Below are 26,616 nucleotides of genomic sequence, written 5' to 3'. Positions count from 1 at the left end.
TATACGTGTGTGTATAAGTGTGTGTGTATACGTGTGTGTATACGTGTGTGTATACGTGTGTGTATACGTGTGTGTATACGTGTGTGTGTATACGTGTGTGTATACGTGTGTGTGTATACTTGTGTGTATACGTGTGTGTATACGTGTGTGTGTGTATACGTGTGTGTATACGTGTGTGTATACGTGTGTGTGTGTACGTGTGTGTGTATACGTGTGTGTATACGTGTGTGTGTATACGTGTGTGTATACGTGTGTGTGTATATGTGAGTGTGTGTATATGTGAGTGTGTGTATACGTGAGTGTGTGTATACGTGAGTGTGTGTATATGTGAGTGTGTGTATACGTGTGTGTGTATACGTGAGTGTGTGTATACGTGTGTGTGTATACGTGTGTGTGTATACGTGTGTTTCTATAAGTGTGTGTGTATATGTGTGTGTATACGTGTGTGTGTATACGTGTGTGTATACGTGTGTGTATACGTGTGTGTGTATACGTGTGTGTATACGTGTGTGTGTGTACGTGTGTGTTTACATGTGTGTATATGTGTGTGTACGTGTGTGTGTATACGTGTGTGTATACGTGTGTGTGTATACGTGTGTGTGTATACGTGTGTGTGTATACGTGTGTGTGTATATGTGAGTGTGTGTATATGTGAGTGTGTGTATACGTGAGTGTGTGTATACGTGAGTGTGTGTATACGTGAGTGTGTGTATACGTGTGTGTGTATACGTGAGTGTGTGTATACGTGAGTGTGTGTATACGTGAGTGTGTGTGTATACGCACGGGTGTGTTTGTGTATACGTGTGTGTGTATACGTGAGTGTGTGTATACGTGAGTGTGTGTGTATACGCACGCGTGTGTTTGTGTATACGTGTGTGTATATACGTGTGTGTGTATACGTGTGTATACGTGTGTATACGTGTGTGTATACGTGTGTATACATGTGTATATGTGTGTATACGTGTGTGTATACGTGTGTGTATATGTGTGTGTATACTTGTGTGTGTATACGTGTGTGTATACGTGTGTGTATACGTGTGTGTGTATATGTGTGTTTACGTGTGTGTGTATACATGTGTGTATACGTGTGTGTGTACGTGTCTGTATACGTGTGTGTGTGTATACACGTGTGTGTGTATATGTGTGTGTGTATACGTGAGTGTGTGTATACGCAAGTGTGTGTATACGCGAGTGTGTATACGCGAATGTGTGTATACGTGAGTGTGTGTATACGCGAGTGTGTGTATACGCGAGTGTGTGTATACGTGAGTGTGTGTATACGTGAGTGTGTGTGTATACGTGTGTGTGTGTTTACGTGTGTGTGTGTGTATAGGCGTGTGTGTATACATGTGTGTATACATGTGTGTATACGTGTGTGTATACGTGTGTGTATAAATGTGTGTATACGTGTGTGTATACGTGTGTGTATAGGTGTGTGTATACGTGTGTGTATACGTGTGTGTGTATGTATGTGTGTATACGTGTGTATGTGTGTGTATACGTGTGTGTATACGTGTGTGTATACATGTGTGTGTATATGTGTGTGTGTATACGTGTGTGTGTATACGTGTGTGTATATACGTGTGTGTGTATACGTGTGTGTGTATACGCGTGTGTATACGTGTGTGTATACGTGTGTGTATACGTGTGTGTGTATACGTGTGTGTGTATACGTGTGTGTGTATACGTGTGTGTGCATACGTGTGTGTATACGTGTGTGTATACGTGTGTATATATGTGTGTGTGTATACGTGTGTGTGTACACGTGTGTGTACACGTGTGTGTATTTGTGTGTGTGTCTACGTGTGTGTATACATGTGTATACGTGTGTGTGTATATGTGTGTGTATATGTGTGTGTACGTGTGTGTGTGCATACGCGTTTGTGTGTGCATACGCGTGTGTGTGTGCATACGCGTGTGTGTGTGCATACGCGTGTGTGTATATGTGTGTGTGTATACGTGTGTGTGTATGTATACGTGTGTGTACGTGTGTGTATACGTGTGTGTGTATACGTGTGTGTGTGTGCATACGCGTGTGTGTATACGTGTGTGTGTATACGTGTGTGTTTGTGTGTATACGTGTGTGTATACGTGTGTGTGCATACGCGTTTGTGTGTGCATACGCGTGTGTGTGTGCATACGCGTGTGTGTATATGTGTGTGTGTATACGTGTGTGTGTGTGTATGTATACGTGTGTGTGTATACGTGTGTGTTTGTGTGTATACGTGTGTGTATACGTGTGTGTGTGTATACGTGTGTGTTTGTGTGTATACGTGTGTGTGTAAGTATACGTGTTTGTATATACGTGTGTTTATATGTGTGTGTATACGTGTGTGTATACGTGTGTGTGTATATGTGTGTGTATACGTGTGTGTGTACACGTGTGTGTACACATGTGTGTATATGTGTTTATGTGTGTGTATACATGTGTATACGTGTGTGTGTATATGTTTGTGTGTACGTCTGTGTGTGTATACGTGTGTGTGTGCATACGCTTGTGTGTATACGTGTGTGTATACATGTGTGTTTGTGTGTATACGTGTGTGTATACGTGTGTGTATACATGTGTGTATACGTGTGTGTATACATGTGTGTATACGTGTGTGTATACGTGTGTGTATACGTGTGTGTATAAGTGTGTGTGTATACGTGTGTGTATACGTGTGTGTATACGTGTGTGTATACGTGTGTGTATACGTGTGTGTATACGTGTGTGTGTATACATGTGTGTATACTTGTGTGTATACATGTGTGTATACGTGTGTGTATACGTGTGTGTGTATACGTGTGTACAGGTGTGTGTGTGTGTACACGTGTGTGTTTACGTGTGTGTGTATGTGTGTATACGTGTGTGTGTATACGTGTGTGTATACGTTTGTGTGTATACGTGTGTGTGTATACGTGAGTGTGTGTATACGTGAGTGTGTGTATACGTGAGTTTGTGTATACGTGAGTGTGTATACGTGAGTGTGTGTATACGTGTGTGTGTGTATACGTGAGTGTGTGTATACGTGAGTGTGTGTATACGTGTGTGTATATGTGTGTGTGTGTGTATACGTGAGTGTGTGTATACGTGAGTGTGTATATACGCACGTGTGTGTGTGTATACGTGTGTGTGTATACGTGTGTGTATACGTTTGTGTGTATACGTGTGTGTGTGTGTATACGTGAGTGTGTGTATACGTGAGTGTGTGTATACGTGAGTTTGTGTATACGTGAGTGTGTATACGTGAGTGTGTGTATACGTGTGTGTGTGTATACGTGAGTGTGTGTATACGTGAGTGTGTGTATACGTGTGTGTATATGTGTGTGTGTGTGTGTATACGTGAGTGTGTGTATACGTGAGTGTGTATATACGCACGTGTGTGTGTGTATACGTGTGTGTGTATATACGTGTGTCTGTATACGTGTGTATACGTGTGTGTATATGTGTGTGTGTGTATATACGTGTGTGTGTATACGTGTGTGTGTACGTGTGAGTATACGTGTTTGTGTATACGCGCGTGTGTATACGTGTGTGTATACGTGTGTCTGTATACGTGAGTATGTGTATACGCGAGTGTGTATACGCGAGTGTGTGTACACGTGAGTGTGTGTATACGCAAGTGTGTGTATACGCGAGTGTGTATAAGCGAATGTGTGTATATGTGAGTCTGTGTATACGCGAGTGTGTGTATACGCGAGTGTGTGTATACGTGTGTGTGTATACGTGAGTGTGTGTGTATACGTGTGTGTGTGTGTATAGGCGTGTGTGTGTATACGTGTGTGTATACGTGTGTGTATACGTGTGTATACGTGTGTGTATATGTGTATACTTGTGTGTGTATGTATATGTGTGTGTATACGTGTGTGTGTCTGTGTGTGTGTATACGCGTGTGTGTGTATGTGTGTGTATGTGTGTGTATACGTGTGTGTATACGCGTGTGTGTATATGTGTGTGTGTATACGTGTGTGTGTATACGTGTGTGTGTATACGTGTGTGTGTATATGTGTGTGTGTATACGTGTGTGTATATGTGTGTGTATACGTGTGTGTATACGTGTGTGTATACGTGTGTATACGTTTGTGTGTATACGTGTGTGTGCATACGAGTGTGTATACGTGTGTGTGTATATGTGTGTGTGTATAGGTGTGTGTGTACACGTGCGTGTGTACACGTGTGTGTATATGTGTGTGTGTGTCTACGTGTGTGTATACATGTGTATACGTGTGTGTGTATATGTGTGTGTATACGTGTGTACGTGTGTGTGTGCATACGCGTGTGTGTATACGTGTGTGTGTGTATACGTGTGTGTACGTGTGTGTATACGTGTGTGTGTATACGTGTGTGTATACGTGTGTGTGTGTGCATACGCGTGTGTATACGTGTGTGTGTTTACGTGTGTGTATACGTGTGTGTGTGTGTATACGTGTGTGTGTGTATACGTGTGTGTTTGTGTGTATACGTGTGTATATGTGTGTGTATACGTGTGTGTGCGTGTATACGTGTGTATACGTGTGTGTATACGTGTGTGTGTATACGTGTGTGTATACGTGTGTGTATACGTGTGTGTATACGTGTGTGTATACGTGTGTGTGTGTATACGTGTGTGTATACGTGTGTGTATACGTGTGTGTGTACGTGTGTGTATATGTGTGTGTACGTGTGTGTGTATACGTGTGTGTATACGTGTGTGTGTATACGTGTGTGTGTATACGTGTGTGTGTATATGTGAGTGTGTGTATATGTGAGTGTGTGTATACGTGAGTGTGTGTATACGTGAGTGTGTGTATACGTGAGTGTGTGTATACGTGTGTGTGTATACGTGAGTGTGTGTATACGTGTGTGTGTATACGTGTGTGTGTATATGTGTGTTTCTATAAGTGTGTGTGTATATGTGTGTGTATACGTGTGTGTATACGTGTGTGTGTATACGTGTGTGTATACGTGTGTGTATACGTGTGTGTGTATACGTGTGTGTATACGTGTGTGTGTGTACGTGTGTGTTTACGTGTGTGTATATGTGTGTGTACGTGTGTGTGTATACGTGTGTGTATACGTGTGTGTGTATACGTGTGTGTGTATACGTGTGTGTGTATACGTGTGTGTGTATATGTGAGTGTGTGTATATGTGAGTGTGTGTATACGTGAGTGTGTGTATACGTGAGTGTGTGTATACGTGAGTGTGTGTATACGTGTGTGTATACGTGAGTGTGTGTATACGTGAGTGTGTGTATACGTGAGTGTGTGTGTATACGCACGGGTGTGTTTGTGTATACGTGTGTGTGTATACGTGAGTGTGTGTATACGTGAGTGTGTGTATACGTGAGTGTGTGTGTATACGCACGCGTGTGTTTGTGTATACGTGTGTGTATATACGTGTGTGTGTATACGTGTGTATACGTGTGTATACGTGTGTGTATACGTGTGTATACGTGTGTATATGTGTGTATACGTGTGTGTATACGTGTGTGTATATGTGTGTGTATACTTGTGTGTGTATACGTGTGTGTATACGTGTGTGTGTATATGTGTGTTTACGTGTGTGTGTATACATGTGTGTATACGTGTGTGTGTACGTGTGTGTATACGTGTGTGTGTGTATACACGTGTGTGTGTATATGTGTGTGTGTGTGTGTATACGTGAGTGTGTGTATACGCAAGTGTGTGTATACGCGAGTGTGTATACGCGAATGTGTGTATACGTGAGTGTGTGTATACGCGAGTGTGTGTATACGCGAGTGTGTGTATACGTGAGTGTGTGTGTATACGTGAGTGTGTGTGTATACGTGTGTGTGTGTTTACGTGTGTGTGTGTGTGTATAGGCGTGTGTGTATACGTGTGTGTATACATGTGTGTATTGGTGTGTATACGTGTGTGTATAAATGTGTGTATACGTGTGTGTATACGTGTGTGTATAGGTGTGTGTATACGTGTGTGTATACGTGTGTGTGTATGTATGTGTGTATACGTGTGTATGTGTGTGTATACGTGTGTGTATACGTGTGTGTGTATACGTGTGTGTGTATACGTGTGTGTGTATACGTGTGTGTATATACGTGTGTGTGTATACGTGTGTGTGTATACGCGTGTGTATACGTTTGTGTATACGTGTGTGTATACGTGTGTGTATACGTGTGTGTGTATACGTGTGTGTGTATACGTGTGTGTGTATACGTGTGTGTGCATACGTGTGTGTATACGTGTGTGTATACGTGTGTATATATGTGTGTGTATACGTGTGTGTGTACACGTGTGTGTACACGTGTGTGTATTTGTGTGTGTGTCTGCGTGTGTGTATACATGTGTATACGTGTGTGTGTATATGTGTGTGTATATGTGTGTGTACGTGTGTGTGTGCATACGCGTTTGTGTGTGCATACGCGTGTGTGTGTGCATACGCGTGTGTGTGTGCATACGCGTGTGTGTATGTGTGTGTGTATACGTGTGTGTGTATGTATACGTGTGTGTACGTGTGTGTATACGTGTGTGTATACGTGTGTGTGTGTGCATACGCGTGTGTGTATACGTGTGTGTGTATACGTGTGTGTTTGTGTGTATACGTGTGTGTATATGTGTGTGTGCATACGCGTTTGTGTGTGCATACGCGTGTGTGTATATGTGTGTGTGTATACGTGTGTGTGTGTGTATGTATACGTGTGTGTGTATACGTGTGTGTTTGTGTGTATACGTGTGTGTATACGTGTGTGTGTGTATACGTGTGTGTTTGTGTGTATACGTGTGTGTGTGTGTATACGTGTTTGTATATACGTGTGTTTATATGTGTGTGTATACGTGTGTGTGTATACGTGTGTGTGTATATGTGTGTGTATACGTGTGTGTGTACACGTGTGTACACATGTGTGTATATGTGTTTATGTGTGTGTATACATGTGTATACGTGTGTGTGTATATGTGTGTGTGTACGTCTGTGTGTGTATACGTGTGTACGTGTGTGTGTGCATACGCTTGTGTGTATACGTGTGTGTATACGTGTGTGTTTGTGTGTATACGTGTGTGTATACGTGTGTGTATACATGTGTGTATACGTGTGTGTATACATGTGTGTATACGTGTGTGTATACGTGTGTGTATACGTGTGTGTATAAGTGTGTGTGTATACGTGTGTGTATACGTGTGTGTATACGTGTGTGTATACGTGTGTGTATACGTGTGTGTGTATACGTGTGTGTATACGTGTGTGTGTATACGTGTGTGTATACGTGTGTGTGTGTATACGTGTGTGTATACGTGTGTGTATACGTGTGTGTGTGTACGTGTGTGTGTATACGTGTGTGTATACGTGTGTGTGTATACGTGTGTGTGTATACGTGTGTGTGTATATGTGAGTGTGTGTATATGTGAGTGTGTGTATACGTGAGTGTGTGTATACGTGAGTGTGTGTATATGTGAGTGTGTGTATACGTGTGTGTGTATACGTGAGTGTGTGTATACGTGTGTGTGTATACGTGTGTGTGTATACGTGTGTTTCTATAAGTGTGTGTGTATATGTGTGTGTATACGTGTGTGTGTATACGTGTGTGTATACGTGTGTGTATACGTGTGTGTGTATACGTGTGTGTATACGTGTGTGTGTGTACGTGTGTGTTTACATGTGTGTATATGTGTGTGTACGTGTGTGTGTATACGTGTGTGTATACGTGTGTGTGTATACGTGTGTGTGTATACGTGTGTGTGTATACGTGTGTGTGTATATGTGAGTGTGTGTATATGTGAGTGTGTGTATACGTGAGTGTGTGTATACGTGAGTGTGTGTATACGTGAGTGTGTGTATACGTGTGTGTGTATACGTGAGTGTGTGTATACGTGAGTGTGTGTATACGTGAGTGTGTGTGTATACGCACGGGTGTGTTTGTGTATACGTGTGTGTGTATACGTGAGTGTGTGTATACGTGAGTGTGTGTGTATACGCACGCGTGTGTTTGTGTATACGTGTGTGTATATACGTGTGTGTGTATACGTGTGTATACGTGTGTATACGTGTGTGTATACGTGTGTATACATGTGTATATGTGTGTATACGTGTGTGTATACGTGTGTGTATATGTGTGTGTATACTTGTGTGTGTATACGTGTGTGTATACGTGTGTGTATACGTGTGTGTGTATATGTGTGTTTACGTGTGTGTGTATACATGTGTGTATACGTGTGTGTGTACGTGTCTGTATACGTGTGTGTGTGTATACACGTGTGTGTGTATATGTGTGTGTGTATACGTGAGTGTGTGTATACGCAAGTGTGTGTATACGCGAGTGTGTATACGCGAATGTGTGTATACGTGAGTGTGTGTATACGCGAGTGTGTGTATACGCGAGTGTGTGTATACGTGAGTGTGTGTATACGTGAGTGTGTGTGTATACGTGTGTGTGTTTACGTGTGTGTGTGTGTATAGGCGTGTGTGTATACATGTGTGTATACATGTGTGTATACGTGTGTGTATACGTGTGTGTATAAATGTGTGTATACGTGTGTGTATACGTGTGTGTATAGGTGTGTGTATACGTGTGTGTATACGTGTGTGTGTATGTATGTGTGTATACGTGTGTATGTGTGTGTATACGTGTGTGTATACGTGTGTGTATACGTGTGTGTGTATATGTGTGTGTGTATACGTGTGTGTGTATACGTGTGTGTATATACGTGTGTGTGTATACGTGTGTGTGTATACGCGTGTGTATACGTGTGTGTATACGTGTGTGTATACGTGTGTGTATACGTGTGTGTGTATACGTGTGTGTGTATACGTGTGTGTGTATACGTGTGTGTGCATACGTGTGTGTATACGTGTGTGTATACGTGTGTATATATGTGTGTGTGTATACGTGTGTGTGTACACGTGTGTGTACACGTGTGTGTATTTGTGTGTGTGTCTACGTGTGTGTATACATGTGTATACGTGTGTGTGTATATGTGTGTGTATATGTGTGTGTACGTGTGTGTGTGCATACGCGTTTGTGTGTGCATACGCGTGTGTGTGTGCATACGCGTGTGTGTGTGCATACGCGTGTGTGTATATGTGTGTGTGTATACGTGTGTGTGTATGTATACGTGTGTGTACGTGTGTGTATACGTGTGTGTGTATACGTGTGTGTGTGTGCATACGCGTGTGTGTATACGTGTGTGTGTATACGTGTGTGTTTGTGTGTATACGTGTGTGTATACGTGTGTGTGCATACGCGTTTGTGTGTGCATACGCGTGTGTGTGTGCATACGCGTGTGTGTATATGTGTGTGTGTATACGTGTGTGTGTGTGTATGTATACGTGTGTGTGTATACGTGTGTGTTTGTGTGTATACGTGTGTGTATACGTGTGTGTGTGTATACGTGTGTGTTTGTGTGTATACGTGTGTGTGTGTGTATACGTGTTTGTATATACGTGTGTTTATATGTGTGTGTATACGTGTGTGTGTATACGTGTGTGTGTATATGTGTGTGTATACGTGTGTGTGTACACGTGTGTGTACACATGTGTGTATATGTGTTTATGTGTGTGTATACATGTGTATACGTGTGTGTGTATATGTTTGTGTGTACGTCTGTGTGTGTATACGTGTGTGTGTGCATACGCTTGTGTGTATACGTGTGTGTATACGTGTGTGTTTGTGTGTATACGTGTGTGTATACGTGTGTGTATACATGTGTGTATACGTGTGTGTATACATGTGTGTATACGTGTGTGTATACGTGTGTGTATACGTGTGTGTATACGTGTGTGTATACGTGTGTGTATAAGTGTGTGTGTATACGTGTGTGTATACGTGTGTGTATACGTGTGTGTATACGTGTGTGTGTATACGTGTGTGTATACGTGTGTGTGTATACATGTGTGTATACTTGTGTGTATACATGTGTGTATACGTGTGTGTATACGTGTGTGTGTATACGTGTGTGTGTATACGTGTGTACAGGTGTGTGTGTGTGTACACGCGTGTGTTTACGTGTGTGTGTATACGTGTGTGTGTATACGTGTGTGTTACGACTCCCCCTGGAATATGATATACCAGAGAGTCGCAACTATCACAGCAGACAGGTTCGGTCAAAGATGAGTTCGGACACACACTGCAAGTAGCCTTCAGTTATTTTTATTTACAATAAAGTCAACAAAACAGACTACGGGATAACATAGGGGAAGCACGAGATATTAAAGTGGCACCCTCAAATAAACACGGTAAAACCCCCTCCCAGACAGGTGTCCAAATGAACACCCACAAAAATACAGGAAATCAGACCGAAGGATGCCACCGTTAAACTGATGTAATATAATCTAGACAGGGGAATAACTGTGTCTAAATGCACAAACTATATGTATACCCAAGGGTGTCTAAACTTATCTCAAGTCCCCCTATGCAACCCAAAATCATTAACACCACATACAAAATATAACATGGAGTAACGTACTCACAAGCCTGCAACTCAGCAAGGCAAGGGCCAGGGCAAGAAGGGAGGCAAGGTAAAAGGCAAGAAGGGCTAAACTGACAACTGAAAAGGCTTTAAATAAGGGCAGGAGGGATGATTGGGGAATTAATTACAGCTGTGTTTGGCCTGGGCAGGGCTCTGTCACAGGGGTGGAGCCAGAGCTGGAGATAAAACACCTCCTACTGGTGTGTCCAGGCTGCCAGCCGTAACACCTCCCCCCTCAAGAGTCAACCTGTTGACGAAACCGAACCACCAACCTGCCCCAATCAATCAATACACTCCTGTTAAAACTCTCCTAAACTTGAGATAGGGCATTGTCCGGTGGGCGTCCGCGCCAGCCGATGACAAGGCGTGGCCGGTCTGGCGGGCGTCCGCGCCGGCCGGTGATGAGCCGTGGCCGATCTGGCGGGCGTCCATGCCAGCCAGAAACGAGACGAGGAAGAGGTCGGTCCGGCGGGCGTCCGCGCCAGCCGATGACAATGCGTGGCCGGTCTGGCGGGCGTCCGCGCCGGCCGGTGATGAGCCGTGGCCGATCTGGCGGGCGTCCATGCCAGCCAGAAACGAGACGAGGAAGAGGTCGGTCCGGCGGGCGTCCGCGCCAGCCGATGACAATGCCTGGCCGGTCTGGCGGGCGTCCGTGCCGGCCGGTGATGAGCCGTGGCCGATCTGGCGGGCGTCCATGCCAGCCAGAAACGAGACGAGGAAGTGGTCGGTCCGGTGGGCGTCCGCGCCGGTCCTTTAAGTCTTGGCCAAGCCCCCTTCCTTTAGGAGACACTAGAATTTTAGAACGGTCAGGCACCTTACCCTGGTTGTTCGGAGGGTCGCCAACTCCCTCGTCCAGGGGTGCCAGAGCTTTGCCGCTCTTGCAGTCGCCGGCACCATCATCCAGGGGCGCCGGAGCATTGCTACCACTTCTGGGCGGGCAGTCGCTGGCCAGAACGGTGCTTGGCAGAACAGTGCTAGAAAGAACTGTGCCTGGAAGGCCGGCCGGCACCGGAAGCCTGGTTAGTGGCTTCGGCACGGGTGCGACTGGCGGCCCCAGTGGCGACAGGAGTACTTTGCGTGGCCTCGGCACCGAAACTTGGGGTGCTTTCTGCAGGCTGATCCTCGCGGCGGGCATTTTCTTCATGCATTGTGCTATTTTATTTCTTTCTTCTTCGAATGCGTTTTCCTTTTCAAGCCACTCTTGCTCCAATTTTTCCCTTTCTAAATTGTCCTGCTCCAAAATATTTTCTCTTTCAATCAGTTCTTTTTCTTTTCGCTCTGCTTTCAAGGCCTTTTCTCTTTCTAGTCGATCTTGCTCTAAGGCCTTTTCTCTTTCTAGTCGATCTTGCTCCAAGGCTTTTTCTTTCTCAAGCCGTTCTTGAGCTACACGTGCTTTCTCTACACGCTCAAGCTCCAAAGCTTTTTCTTTCTCAAGCCGTTCTTGAGCTACACGTGCTTTCTCTACACGCTCAAGCTCCAAAGCTTTTTCTTTCTCATGCCGTTCTTGAGCTACACGTGCTTTCTCTACACGCTCAAGCTCCAAAGCTTTTTCTTTCTCATGGCCAAACTCAGCCACGGCCTGTCCAGGCTTTAATTTGTGATTTCTGAACTTTTGGCGGTACGCCTCAGGCACCAGTTCGTAAACGCGCAACACTGCTCTATTTACCTTATCATGTACCAACCTGTCTTCTATCGACAGTGTACTCAAAGCTTCGAGGCCTTTCCCTGACAGTTTCCTTTGTAAGACTAGAGCCCAGCCTTCTTCTGGCCATTTATTGGACAGTGCTATCCGTTCAAACGCACCAAACCACGCCTCGACGTTCGTCTCACTGAAAGGCTGTACAAGCGGAAGGCTTTCACTAACTTTAAACCCCCTACTTTCTACCATATTAGTACTCTTTAAGAGTTCAATCTCCCGCCTTTTTAGTTCAATCTCAAACTCCATTTTCTTGAGGGCCAGCTGATGAGCATACTCCCTATCCCTAGCCTCATTTTGCATACGTAATATCTTTAGAGCAATGGGGGCATTTTCCCCAATAGATACAGCACCATATCCCTCTGGTTTTCCTTTTAAACAAGCCCTTGGATTTATAACTAGAGCCTTTACATTCAAGGTGACACCATCCCTGCCGGGTCCAACTCCCGAACAAGCCCTGCAATCCTGGGGCTGTGATACTGACAGGAATCTGGCACATTGGTAACCATTGTGAATCAAAGGGTCGGCCACACTGCACCTGTGGTTTATTGGTCTAGTGGTATGGTTCCTGTTTAGGGTGCGAGAGGTCCCGAGTTCAACTCCCGGACGAGCCCCCACTTGTTACGACTCCCCCTGGAATATGATATACCAGAGAGTCGCAACTATCACAGCAGACAGGTTCGGTCAAAGATGAGTTCGGACACACACTGCAAGTAGCCTTCAGTTATTTTTATTTACAATAAAGTCAACAAAACAGACTACGGGATAACATAGGGGAAGCACGAGATATTAAAGTGGCACCCTCAAATAAACACGGTAAAACCCCCTCCCAGACAGGTGTCCAAATGAACACCCACAAAAATACAGGAAATCAGACCGAAGGATGCCACCGTTAAACTGATGTAATATAATCTAGACAGGGGAATAACTGTGTCTAAATGCACAAACTATATGTATACCCAAGGGTGTCTAAGGCTGCCAGCCGTAACAGTGTGTGTGTATACGTGTGTTTACGTGTGTGTATATGTGTGTGTATACGTGTGTGTGTATATGTGTGTCTGTATACATGTGTGTATATGCATGTGTGTATATGTGTGTGTATGTGTGTGTACATGTGTGTGTATAGGTGTGTGTATGTGTGTGTGTGTATACGTGTGTGTATACATGTGTATACGTGTGTGTGTATATGTGTGTGTGTATACGTGTGTGTACGTGTGCGTGTGCATACGCGTGTGTGTATATGTGTGTGTACGTGTGTGTGTGCATACGCGTGTGTGTATGTGTGTGTACGTGTGTGTGTGCATACGCGTGTGTGTATGTGTGTGTACGTGTGTGTGTGCATACGCGTGTGTGTATACGTGTGTGTGTGTATACGTGTGTGTGTGTATACGTGTGTGTGTGTATACGTGTGTGTATACGTGTGTGTGTGTACGTGTGTGTGTACACATGTGTGTTGACGTGTGTGTGTATACGTGTGTATACGTGTGTGTATACGTGTGTGTGTATACGTGTGTGTATACGTGTGTGTATACATGTGTGTGTATACATGTGTGTGTATACGCATGTGTGTACGTGTGTGTGTATACATGTGTGTGTATACATGTGTGTGTATACGTGTGTGTGTATATACGTGTGTGTGTATAAATATACAGTGTTCCCTCGCTTATCGCGGCTAACGGGGACCGGGACCCCGCGCAATACAGTGTTCCCTCGCTTATCGCGGTTAATGGGGACCGGGACACCCCCGCAGAAGGGTGAAACCGCGAAGTAGCCGGGCGCCATAGAAAAAAAAAAACGCTTATAGAAACGTATAACACGTGACCAAAACCACCACCAGGCTAACATGCTGTTCATTCAGGTGTTTTATTCCACATTAGAATGCAGGTGTTATGTTAGTGCATACAAAAAAATCACTGCAAATGTAATAAATGTAAACTTTTATTCAGAAAACTCAGAAATTCAAAAACATCATAGCAGCAATACAAAAACATCATACAGTCAGGATGGATCTTCCCCAGTTCTTTGGCGGCGCGTAAAAAACATTGTTATGGGGAGTTGGGAGCGTTCTTTTTTTTTGGTCGGTGAAGATGCGCTTGTAAACAGCCATGACCTCATCGATGTGATGAGGTCACGGCGATGAGGTCACGCTAGCGTAGGTCACGGCGATGAGGTCACGCTAGCGTAGCTACTTACTGCTTTCAACCTGTCCAATAAACTCACTTTTTCGGTGATTGTCAACATCTTCTGCTTTTTCTTCGGCTCACTAGAAGCACCAATGGATGAAGAGCGTTTGGGAGGCATCACGAAGGACTTCACAAAACTTTTGAGCTTAACTTGGCGAGAAGCGTCCTGTACAGCACGAGATAAGCGTGGACTGAGAATGGGCATCGGGAGAAGCTTGGGTTTCCGTGGTGAATGGGCCAATGGGGAGTCGAGTACATTTAGCTGGCCAATCAGCTTGCGTTTTTGCCCGTGATGCGGAAGTAAAACGCCGTGATGCGGAAGTGAAACGCTGTGATGCGGAAGTGACATTTTTATTGAATATTTTGTTTCCACCTCTTGTAAAATGATGTAATTCATAATTTTAACTTGATATCTTTAGTTATTTTTCCTGAAAAAAATCTGCGAAGCTCTGAGTCCGCGATAGCTGAAGCGCGAAGTAGCGAGGGAACACGAGAGAGAGAGAGAGAGAGAGAGAGAGAGAGAGAGCGAGCGAGAGAGAGAGAGAGAGAGAGAGAGAGAGAGAGAGAGAGAGAGAGAGAGAGAGAGAGAGAGAGGAGAGAGAGGGAGAGAGAGAGAGAGAGAGAGAGAGAGAGAGAGAGAGAGAGAGAGAGAGAGAGAGAGAGAGAGAGAGAGAGAGAGAGAGAGAGAGAGAGAGAGAGAGAGAGAGAGAGAGAGAGAGAGAGAGAGAGAGAGGGAGGGAGAGAGGGAGGGAGAGAGGGAGGGAGGGAGAGAGGGAGGGAGAGAGGGAGGGAGAGAGAGAGGGAGGGAGAGAGAGGGAGGGAGAGAGAGGGAGGGAGAGAGAGAGAGAGAGAGACACCCTCTTGCTACTGTGACAATGAAATTTACCGAATACGGGATGAATAAAGTCATCCAATCCAAATGGTGAGCTTTCATGGCCCCCCTCCCCCTCCTATGAAATGCCCACACACATAAAAGCCTTCTAATGCAGTGACACTCTTCTTCCATTCGCTTCACTGGAGATAAAACAGAATCTTCTGCCTCGAGAAGAAAAAAAAAAGCTTTTTTTTCCAAAAAGAGGGGCCACTGTGTTTGAGACCTTTCAAATAGATGTTTCAATTATTCAGAAGATTCAAGTAGATGCGCACCCGTGCTCCCTGGCATAAAGCTTCATATTGGCTTCAGTCCGCCTTTGTCGGAGTCACCATCAATCACTCAAGGGCAGTGCTTTTCAAATAGTGGGGCGTCCCCTCGTAGGGGGCACAAAGTGATGCCAGTGGGGGCGCGAAGCAATGCCTGGGAGAATCTGACTTAGAAAAACATACAATAGAGTGGAATTGCACATTTCCTCAGATGATGGCAGTGGCACACTCACTGTCGGTGTTGTTAATTTTAACAAAGATACAATCTTATGCAGAAGTGCACTTGGAATTTTAAATTATATTATGAATAAATTATACTATGTATACAATGGCGGCTGAGACTTAAGGGCGGTGTAAAACCTTTAATTCTTACTGGTGTTACGGTGGTTTGGGGTTCGCAACAGAAAATAAATGAGACGCACTGCTTTAAAGGATATCATCATTTGAAAATCTCGTTATCAACATCATCCTCACGGCTTCGAAAGGTGCTAGAAATTAAATTGTATTGTTATTGTTTTGTCAATAGTAATAATAACAACAATTGTCATACTAATAGTCACAGTCAAAGTCATAATAATCATCTTCAATAATAATAATTAATGCATGTTGTCTTTACATGCGCATATAAGATGTACCCTTGATTCGGTCATTATTAATTTGCCCAACCTTCACCCTGACTTTCACTATCAATGGGCTGTTTGCTTTAGTATTCCCTTCAAAATATTCAGAAAATGATGCACACAAATGTCCTTACAATAGGACAACGCACGACCACTTTCACGAGAAGCAAGAAAGGCTTTCTCATATCTCGAAATTTGTCTCGTATCTCGAGATAATTTTTTCTCAAAATTTTACTCGTAACTCAAATTGATCGTATGTCGAGGCACCACATGTTTCTTGATAACTGCCGGTTTCTCGCTTTTTAATTGTTTTTTCTGCTGGCGGGCAGGCTCAGAGACAAAAATAATTCACGCCTCTTTGATTTACAAGTTTTATATTCCGTAATTTTTGGTTTGTATAGTTAGTTTTTAGTGAAGTTAATTAAAATGTTTTGAGTTACCGTCACTCTGCCTGGCCCTGATTTACTGCAATTGGGTCCATTCCTCTTTTTTCACGCAAGCACGTGTGACAGGGTGAAGTAGTTGATGTTAGACATGAGTGCAGGTGTTAAGTTGAAAGGGGACTCATGCCGCTAGCATGCGTTAAACACGGGGCGATGACGTAATGACTAACCAATGGTCATAGACCTTGGTAGGGTATAATAACGGGCTATTCAGACATTTCTCTAAGTTGGTTGAAATACAAATACAACGAAGGACCTGTCTGATTATTTCACCCGTCTTTTAAAGGTATGTTGCTTTGTTTTGCATGGCGATTGAGTGTGAGATGTGCAAGAGGCAATAGTAGCATGTGAGAAAGAACGTAATGCTTAAGTGATGCTTGTTTACTTCTTTATGTGTGCGCGTAAATGTGCGAGGCTCGGGTATTGTTTACAGCAAGCTACCTTCGGCCGCTGATTATTTACTTTTTCATGTGTGCGAGTAAATGTGCGAGTCTCGGGTATTGTTTAAAGCGAGCTACCTTCGACCGTGGGTTGTTTACTTTTTTTTATGTGTGTGCGCGAATGTGCGCGTCTCGGGTGCATTGTCTACAGCAGGCTACTTTCGGCCGCCGTTATAACAGTAGCATAATAGTATGCAGTAAATGACGGCCGGAACAAAAGGTAACAAGTTACAATACTCATAAGTTATAATCGTTTATGCAGCAAGTACATTGCTTTGGATTATAACGGGTTGTTAATATGTTACTATGTATATATTTGAGTGTTATTGTATATTATGTTTTGTGTGAATTGCTTAAATAACTAAAGTTGGTTAAAATACAACAAAGAGCCTGTCTGATTATTTCACCCGTCTTTTAAAGGCGAAATACTACCACCTTCTACCCGTGAAAAATCGCGGGTACAACATTTTTGGAGGCACCGCTGGGATTTGCTGCTTTGATGACCAGTATTCACAACCTGACTACTGAATGCTGAGCCAGCAAAACCTAAACCACAACCAGGACAGACAGTGAGGAGAGGTGTTGTGGTGAAAAGGGACGTGAAGTTGGCAGAGTACTCGTCATCTGAGGCCAGTAGAGATCATCAGAGAGACGGTAAAAACGTGCCAGTTCAGTGTTCACTTTCGCATCATAAACCAAACTCCTCCAGTGTTGAGAAAATGGAAATGGAACGGGAGCAGTTACGCCTAGAGGTATACGAAATGTTGGACAAGCTAACAGTTAATGACCTGTTAGAAATATGTGATTTTCTGAACCTAGAGAGTCCGGAATGCACATCACGAGTGCCATTGTTGTGTCACATCTATAGCCACCTAAAAAGGAACGAACTCAAAGACGAGAACAAAGGTATGTCTGAGTGGTTAAAATTAAAAGAGGGCATAAGGATGTTGTATGAAGACAGAAGACTGGGGTGGCAGAGACTTTTTGGGGCAAAGCAGGCAATAAATAGTGAACACTTGGCCTCCCTTGAGCGCGAAAAAATTCTCAAGAGGGACCTTGAAGCCATGAAACAAGATCAAGCTAGGCATAATGAAGAGAGCGATAAGCAAAGAAGAGATTTGTTGGAGCAGCTCTCTGCGAGAAATGAAGCTATAGAAATTTACAAAGCTGAGAGAGAAAAGCTGCGGTGCGAAAATGCAGAGTTGAAAAACCAGCTTGACAAAACAGTTGGCTGTTTAGCAAAGGCAGCAACAGATGTGGAGGCAAAAGAATTGAAACTTTTATCTTATGAAGAGGAAATAGCCCAACAGAAAAAACTCTTGGCGCTAGAAAACTTACATACTGATGAAATCGTTCAATCTAAAGATCACATCATCAAAAAACTGGAAGAGGACATATCGCAACAGAGAGAAGCCTTTCCGAAAAAGATTGACCATCTTGAACTTCAGTTTGAACAAGCTGAGCAGCATAAAACTGATGAGATTAGCGTACTGCAAGAAGAGAAAATGGCTCTGGAGAAACAGGTGGACATGTTTGTTGTGGAGAAGGAGAAACTTTTTCAGACCAAGCAAGCAACAGAAAGAGAGATTAGGGCATCTCTCCAGAGGGAGGAAGTACTGAAAGAGGAGCTTGAATTATTGAAGCTGCAAAAAGTTACATTCTTGAAAGAAACTAAACCAGAACCGACGGAGATACAGAAATCGAATTGGAAGGAGCCTTCGAATAAACTTGTGCATGTTTACAACTGTACCCGTTGTGATGTGACAGGTTATTCACCATCTTATCTACTGTTCGGGAGTTCTGTGCTACAACCAGGAGAGCGCATCCTGATGGAAAATCTGACACCAAGAGGAGGACCTGGGAAGCTCCGTGACTTCTGGGAAGATACAGTTCACACAGTGGAGAAGCAAATGGGATCTGACCTACCAATTTATGAAGTTAGGCCAGGAAGAGGTAAAGATCGTTCCAGAATTCTGTACAGAAATCTACTAATGTCTTGTGAACATTTGCCCGTTGAGATAACACCAGAAGAAGGGAAAATCGGCACGAGGACGCCGAGAAAGAAAAAGCAGCCGGCATCTCATCAGGAGTCAGAAAAAGAAGGCGATGACGAGGATGACTTCCACTGTGAGCTGCGCCAGCTAAAGGAGAGAGGTGCCCAGGAGATGGAGCCGGAGCGCGGGCCACTGCCTGTGGACCGGACACACGGGGTGGGGGGCCCTGCTTCCGGACCAGTACAAGTGGAAGAGGACCATCAGCTGGAGGACCTGCCTGGTGAGGGAGCAAACCCTCCTCTTGAAGGTCCTAGTGCTGAGCAGTTATCAGAGACTTTCCCGCCAACCGCCGTGACGGAACCTGAGGCGCTGACTGATGAACGGCCGAGAAGGGAGAGACACCCACCACGACGTACGACCTATGACCATCTTGGAATCCCCTCCTGTTATAGTACACAGTCACCGCAGGAGCGGCTAATTGTTTAGCCTGCACCAGGAGTGGGCCCTTGGTTAGTACACCTGCATCCATATTACCTGCAGCCACCTTTTTTGTTTGGACTCCAACAAGCTTGAACATACAAGGACGACTGTCATGGACTGTCATGGACTGTCATGGACTGTTATGGACTGTTATGGACTGTGATTACTGTGCCATCCAGTAAAACGTGGACCGTACGAGTTGTGGATTATATTTGAACTGTGGCCGTGCCGCCTGGACTGTAATGAGCATCGGCTCACCAATGTGGGAATGTTTGGGAGCATATTAATGTCGGGACGACATTTGTTTTTGTGGGGGAGAGTGTGACAGGGTGAAGTAGTTGATGTTAGACATGAGTGCAGGTGTTAAGTTGAAAGGGGACTCATGCCGCTAGCATGCGTTAAACACGGGGCGATGACGTAATGACTAACCAATGGTCATAGACCTTGGTAGGGTATAATAACGGGCTATTCAGACATTTCTCTAAGTTGGTTGAAATACAAATACAACGAAGGACCTGTCTGATTATTTCACCCGTCTTTTAAAGGTATGTTGCTTTGTTTTGCATGGCGATTGAGTGTGAGATGTGCAAGAGGCAATAGTAGCATGTGAGAAAGAACGTAATGCTTAAGTGATGCTTGTTTACTTCTTTATGTGTGCGCGTAAATGTGCGAGGCTCGGGTATTGTTTACAGCAAGCTACCTTCGGCCGCTGATTATTTACTTTTTCATGTGTGCGAGTAAATGTGCGAGTCTCGGGTATTGTTTAAAGCGAGCTACCTTCGACCGTGGGTTGTTTACTTTTTTTTATGTGTGTGCGCGAATGTGCGCGTCTCGGGTGCATTGTCTACAGCAGGCTACTTTCGGCCGCCGTTATAACAGTAGCATAATAGTATGCAGTAAATGACGGCCGGAACAAAAGGTAACAAGTTACAATACTCATAAGTTATAATCGTTTATGCAGCAAGTACATTGCTTTGGATTATAACGGGTTGTTAATATGTTACTATGTATATATTTGAGTGTTATTGTATATTATGTTTTGTGTGAATTGCTTAAATAACTAAAGTTGGTTAAAATACAACAAAGAGCCTGTCTGATTATTTCACCCGTCTTTTAAAGGCGAAATACTACCACCTTCTACCCGTGAAAAATCGCGGGTACAACACACGCCTCACCTCTTGACAGCGACCAGTGAAGCTCTGGTGAATTTCATGCCAAAGTGGGTTGAGGGGCTGCAGAAAAATAATGGTAGTCATACAAAATCTTTATATTTTGGGCCGAATATTTAGATTTTCACTTGGGGCATACTCACTTTAGTTGGCAGCATTTCAAACATTTGTTGCTAAAATAATATTCTGTTATTATCCGAGATCTACAAAAATACATTGTATCGAAGCGTATTTTTTTTGTATTGTCCCATGAAAAGATTTACAAAAAAATGTAGAAATAAGAGAGGTGTACTCAATTTTGTGAGATAAAGGTGGGCTGGTTGGGACCGGATACAGTTGTTAATTATTTGTGTTTGTATGCGGTTCTCATTTTTTGGAGATGATCGAATGTGCAGTTATATAGTCCTGGCATTAGTGAAGTTTGTGTGCCTCCAGTGTTTGAATGTGTGTGCATGTGAGGATAGGGGTAAAGGAGTAAATGTAAGGTCTCATGAATTTTACACACTCTTGTCTGCACAACACACAAAAATCTTTGCCCAGCTCTGAATTATTCACCACCTGAAACATTTCTTCTTATACCATTTTTTCTTAAGCTACTGAATATTAGTAATATATTACATTAATATTAAAGCACATTTGTGAGTTTGCTGTGACATTTAGATATTGGTGAGGTAATAGTGCAGGGGTGGCCAACCAGTCAGAGACCAAGAGCCACATTTTTTACCGTGTTACCGCAAAGAGCCACATTTTTTACTGTGTTACCGCAAAGAGCCACATCACACAGATTTATTGTAAATGTCACACACCAGCATAGTAATGACATAAATTGACTCCTACAGTACTAACAGCACAGGCCAGTCATTATCAACAATGAACATTGTGTGTGCACTGTCTCACACAGACAAACTCTCAGTTCAACCAAGTCCACAAACAAAAATATAATAATTTACAATAGCGTTTTTCTTTTTCTATGCATGTTACTTAGTGGGACTTCTGTCATAAAATCAGCGCCTATTTTTGCGCAACATTCGCTCCTTGTGAGCTGTCATTTATTATGAATGGCTTTTCGCTAGTTAAAAGCCATTCATAATAAATGACAGCTCACAAGGAGCGAATGTTGCGCAAAAATAGGCGCTGATTTTATGACAGAAGTCCCACTAAGTAACATGCATAGAAAAAGAAAAACGCTATTGTAAATTATTATATTTTTGTTTGTGGACTTGGTTGAACTGAGAGTTTGTCTGTGTGAGACAGTGCACACACAATGTTCATGCGAGGCAGACCAAGGCGAGAGTGCTCAGCCGGGAGCAGCCAATAGGAGAGCGAGGTGTACACCCACGTGGTGGGCGAACTAGCGCGCCCACCACGTGGGTGTACACCTCGCTCTCCTATTGGCTGCTCCCGGCTGAGCACTCTCGCCTTGGTCTGCCTCGCAGGGGGTGTGGCTTTTTCAGCCGACGCTCGATCTTTGGGATACTTTTTGTGTGCGCGACGCCGTTCATTGTCGCTTCTGGTTCACGGGAGCTCTCCCACTCTGTTAAAAACGTTTACTCAAATGACCTTGCTCCTACTGGGAAACTTTGAGGTATTTTCATCCCGAGCACATGCGCATTGGACGAAAATACCGTATTGAACTCAAGCGAAGCGCACACGCAAAAAAAAATAAAACACAAATACAAACTTTGATATGGACGTAAGAGCCGCATGAAACCGGGCAAAGAGCCGCATGCGGCTCGCGAGCCGCGGGTTGGCCACCCCTGCAATAGTGGAACAGCAATAAAAATGTGAGTTGAGAAGATGTGCTACAGACGCTTTAATGAGTTCTTGTTGTGGTTAGGGGGGGGGGCATTTTTGACTCATTAACAGCAAGTAATAAATCAATGAGATGGGAAAGGAGTGCCAATTGGAAATGAGTGAGAAGGTAATGATATATTGCTCAACTGTTTGTCAAAAAGTTGCACAATATTAGTGATATCTTTATAGAAAGGGACATTTTTGCTGGAGAGTGAGTTTACCAAAATGTTAGTGAAACAATTAGCAAATTTTCCATGAGATGTTATTGATTTTTATGATATACATTTCATAGCGTGATGTACTAATATGTCAAATATATTACTAGTTTGTCTTTAGTAAGGTATTGATGATCTTTTTTGAAGACAAATGAGTCAGTTAGTTATTGGCATGATATTCATTTATTGTCATTTGTGAAATGGTGCTAAAATTGAATCCAGTTAAGATAGTTGAGCTATTAAGATCATAATGAAATATCTTTGAGATAATAAAATGAAGGTTTATGGAGATTGAGTTATATGGTAAATAGTGGGAAGTTACATATAGCACAATTATCTACAAGTAATAGGTAAGATCAATGTGTGTTTGTGAGAACATGATAAAAATGAAGGGTAATCTTTATTTCTGCAGGTGCGCACAAACACAGCTGTGACGTGCATCACAGCGGCAGCACGCTCCCATTTAGGGGCTCGACGCTGGGCAGTGGAGTAGACCACAGGGACTGAGTTTGTGGTGTCACTAGAGGCTCTATCTAGTCTACTTGCGAGAGGTCTTCATCTGTGTGCGGATAATTGTTATTTAAGGGAATCAAACAAGTTCTGTAAGTTTTTTTGTATTGATGTCACTTTGACCACTCCTGGCATGATTGCATGTTCTTTTGCAAGCGGAACCAGAGAGCACTAAAGTAATAGGTAAGATCAATGTGTGTCTTGCTTGATTAAGCATTAATACCCTGAGTTGACTTCACACTGTTTTGTTGGTTGGTGTGACACAATTTTTATAATTAAAATAAAAAGTACTATAACTATGATGAATGTATGGAAGTATGATAGTGATTTCCGATTGTGGGTGGTAAGATGGATAGATGACAGGATGAAGCCAATCTGAAGCAGGAATGCATGGATGATGGCTGGCAAGATGAAAATGAAGCTAAATGAAAGACTCAAGGATGGTAAGATGAAAATGAACGATGTTGATAAGCTAAAATAAGAAGACTGCTAAACATGCGTGATAAAATTTTCGGAGATATCGAGGTATTTAGTTATATACACAATATAATAATATAGCAATTACATAGTATATATATACTATGCATATTTACAGTTTTAGAAAATTATTGCCATATCAGCAAAATATCAATTACTACAATATCAAAGCAATTTTAATGAGGTATCACTGTGTTGATGTTATTAATTTACTATTAGCAAGAGATAGCAGTACATTGTCCATGGGATGTTGTTAAAATAACTGAAAGTACTCCTGGGATGAAAGATTTCTGACCTGGGTGATAGCTGTGAATTATTGAATTGACTATTTATAGTCGTCCTATCTTGTTGGAGTCTAGTGGTTGGGTGTGTTTTTCCTTGTGGTCCTGTTTGCGTAATTGTACATGAATGTCACCTGCTGTTTCTTTTCTGGCTCTCATTCTCATGTGTGACCTATGTGTTTGTTATTGCCATCAAGCCCTGTCTGTGCATTTAGACCACATGTATTTGTCGGGTGTGTCGCTAATTATTTTCTCTGGTTATTTTGCCTTTCATCGGTGTGCATCTTTATCTGTGTGCTTCCCTGTTCAGTTAGTTTCTTTCTTATTTTTTACCCATTTTTAGTTTGTAAGGTTTATTCTGTCAACATTTAACCATTAAACTTTACGTTTGTGCACCAGCACTTTTTCTGCCTCCATTTCCTCAATCATAACAAGAGTGCAAACATTTTAGTTTTGCAGCTGGCCAGCAGTCTAAAAAAAAAAATGTTGATGGTTTTCATGGAATTTATCGCACTCCATTCAATGTTAAGTTGCGCGCGCGCAATCACGCACTACTCTCATCTTCTCCACGCAGCAGGAATCATATGGAGCGCACAAAATAAAATCAAAACTTTTTTTCCCCTTTCCCCATGATGGCACCGTTTACGCGGCAGCCATCGACTGTAGCTCTGTCCATTCTTATGTTTTTTGTGTTTTACAGCCCTTCTATCTTTTTTTAAATTACATTTTAATATTTCTAAATATATTCCTTTTTTATTAACCGTGAAAATAGAAACACAAGGGGTGAAATCAGGTGAGAACGGTCTAAATCTACTGTGTGTGGTTGTGTGCGTGCGTATGTGTGTGTCTAGTATGTGATCATTTGTCTTCAACCTACACAATGGACCATAAATGGAAATTACACCTCGGCCACAATCTTATCCCTTATTGAATAAATAAAAGCAAAATCATGGAAAAATATTGCATATAAATGGAAACTTGACTATCTGAAGTAACACGTTTAGCAGAAAAGTCATTTGAACGAGAAGGAGAAGTGAGGACAGATGTGTAAAGTAAGGTAAAATTTAAGTCGGATTTGTGCATATTCTCATGGCATTTATGAAGATTCTTTATTAATAGATATTTTTCATTCATTTTCTGAACCGCTTTATGCACTTTATCACCAGCTGGACCCTAACCCTCGACCTCAGAACTGTGAGGCCCACACGCTAACCACTCATTCACCGCGTCGCTGAACACATACAAATTACACAAAAGATGCAATAGAAGTTGAAGCTTCTTCTGACAGGAGATTCTGACAGGCATTTCCATCAGACACATCATTGCAGCCATCTCAACACCAAGGGGTTGATCAATTGAAGGCTCCATCTGAGTTTAATGACATGATGACAAAACTAATCATCGAATTGCAGCCGACAGTGTCCTGGTACCTAATGTTTTTATGGACATTTTTTTAGCTGAACATAGTATTTTGTGCTCAAATAGTCCAATTGTTGAACCCTGCATGGGTTAAAATTGGAGAGGGCATTGCTTTGAATCATGCCTCTCCTGGTCTTCGTGTCTTACCCACATGAGCATCCATACAGGAGGAGTCCTTAGACTCCAAGGACCCAAGTACAAGCAACAGTGAAGAACAGTGCACCCAAAAAGTGAAGGTGGTTACCCTCTCATCCAACCAAGCACAGAGCCATGGAACGAAAATACCTCCACACTTTCGTCTGTCACCATGGCCATCCCCAGAGTAGAAAAATGTCCAAACAGTCTGAAAAAGGTGGTATCACTCCTGTGTGTGGAGGTGTGGCTGACTATATCTATTCGGTACTTCTGAAACACACACTAGTTAAGGCTTCTTCGTCAATAAAGAGGTGATATTCCAAGTCCCAAGAGCCATCTTCTATAGGGCGTTAGATCACATTTGTACGTGTAGGAGTTATACACACATCATTATCATTTACCATACATTTGCGACATTTAGTAAAAGCTTTACCCAATATGGAAGGCATTCTTACTTCAGACCAAGAATCACAATTATTTCATTTCGGGTCGCGGGGGATGCTGGAGCCTATCCCAGCTGACTCCATGTCAGAGGGGGAGGACACCCTGAATCAGTGGCCAGCTAATCGCATTAATTACTAAAAAGTGCTAGACTAGACCACTCTAGACTGATTTTGAATCAGCAGAAACCTTCCACCTGACGGACAAATAATTTTACTGCAATTTGGTACACAGGTACAATTATCAAGAAGTTTATTTTTTAAATAATCCAGCTATAGGATATATGAAAGGACTAAGTATTGATATCTATATTTCACATTTTTTAAAATATTTTGTATTCAAATTGAAAATAGTTCCTCTCCGCTTGATTTAGATTTAAAAAAAAACAGGTTAGTGGGAGCTTTATTCCAAGTCTTTGTCAGATTAGAGAGGTATTTAATCATCGATGGAATCTTCAGGAAGTGCCATAGGCAAGCTTTTGCGAGAGGTTTTCGGCACACAATGAAGATGTTTGGGGGAAATTAAACATCCAATTCGCTCCTCCGCGCCGTCGAGGCATCTATTAGCCACCCAGGGAGCATTATTTTCAGATAAGTACAACAATGTCAGCCCGCTGCCCGGAATCAAATGGAATCTCAACTTTCATGGTGTTTTGCCGTGGCGTTCAGCCATCCTCGCTACCCTAAGTGCTCTATTTTCAGACCAGACCGATGGTGTCCGACTTAACATCGCTGGGAGCTTTCTGGAGAAAATCCACTTTGCTCCACCACGGCCTCC

General features: G+C 43.0%; 1 protein-coding gene across 5 annotated transcripts in view; it reads left to right on the top strand.

Moving 5' to 3' along the window:
• Positions 1-26,616, top strand: part of fam163b (family with sequence similarity 163 member B) — a 90,584-nt gene that overhangs the window by 27,912 nt on the left and 36,056 nt on the right. For 4 of the 5 annotated variants that reach the window (XM_077714415.1, XM_077714412.1, XM_077714414.1 and 1 more), the window contains exon 2: positions 22,989-23,269. Coding sequence is in view for 1 of the 5 variants with exons in the window: in XM_077714411.1 (XP_077570537.1) it covers positions 17,644-19,404 (1,761 nt within the window). In the remaining 4 variants the exon portion in view is untranslated. Of the gene's footprint in view, positions 1-17,344; positions 20,498-22,988; positions 23,270-26,616 lie in introns of those variants that run through there. The other variant, XM_077714411.1, reaches the window with a different exon arrangement.

This window comes from Stigmatopora nigra, chromosome 4, assembly GCF_051989575.1.
Source record: "Stigmatopora nigra isolate UIUO_SnigA chromosome 4, RoL_Snig_1.1, whole genome shotgun sequence".
NCBI lineage: Eukaryota > Metazoa > Chordata > Actinopteri > Syngnathiformes > Syngnathidae > Stigmatopora > Stigmatopora nigra.
Note: the sequence above shows the minus strand (reverse complement) of the source record. Positions and strands in the feature narration are given on the sequence as shown.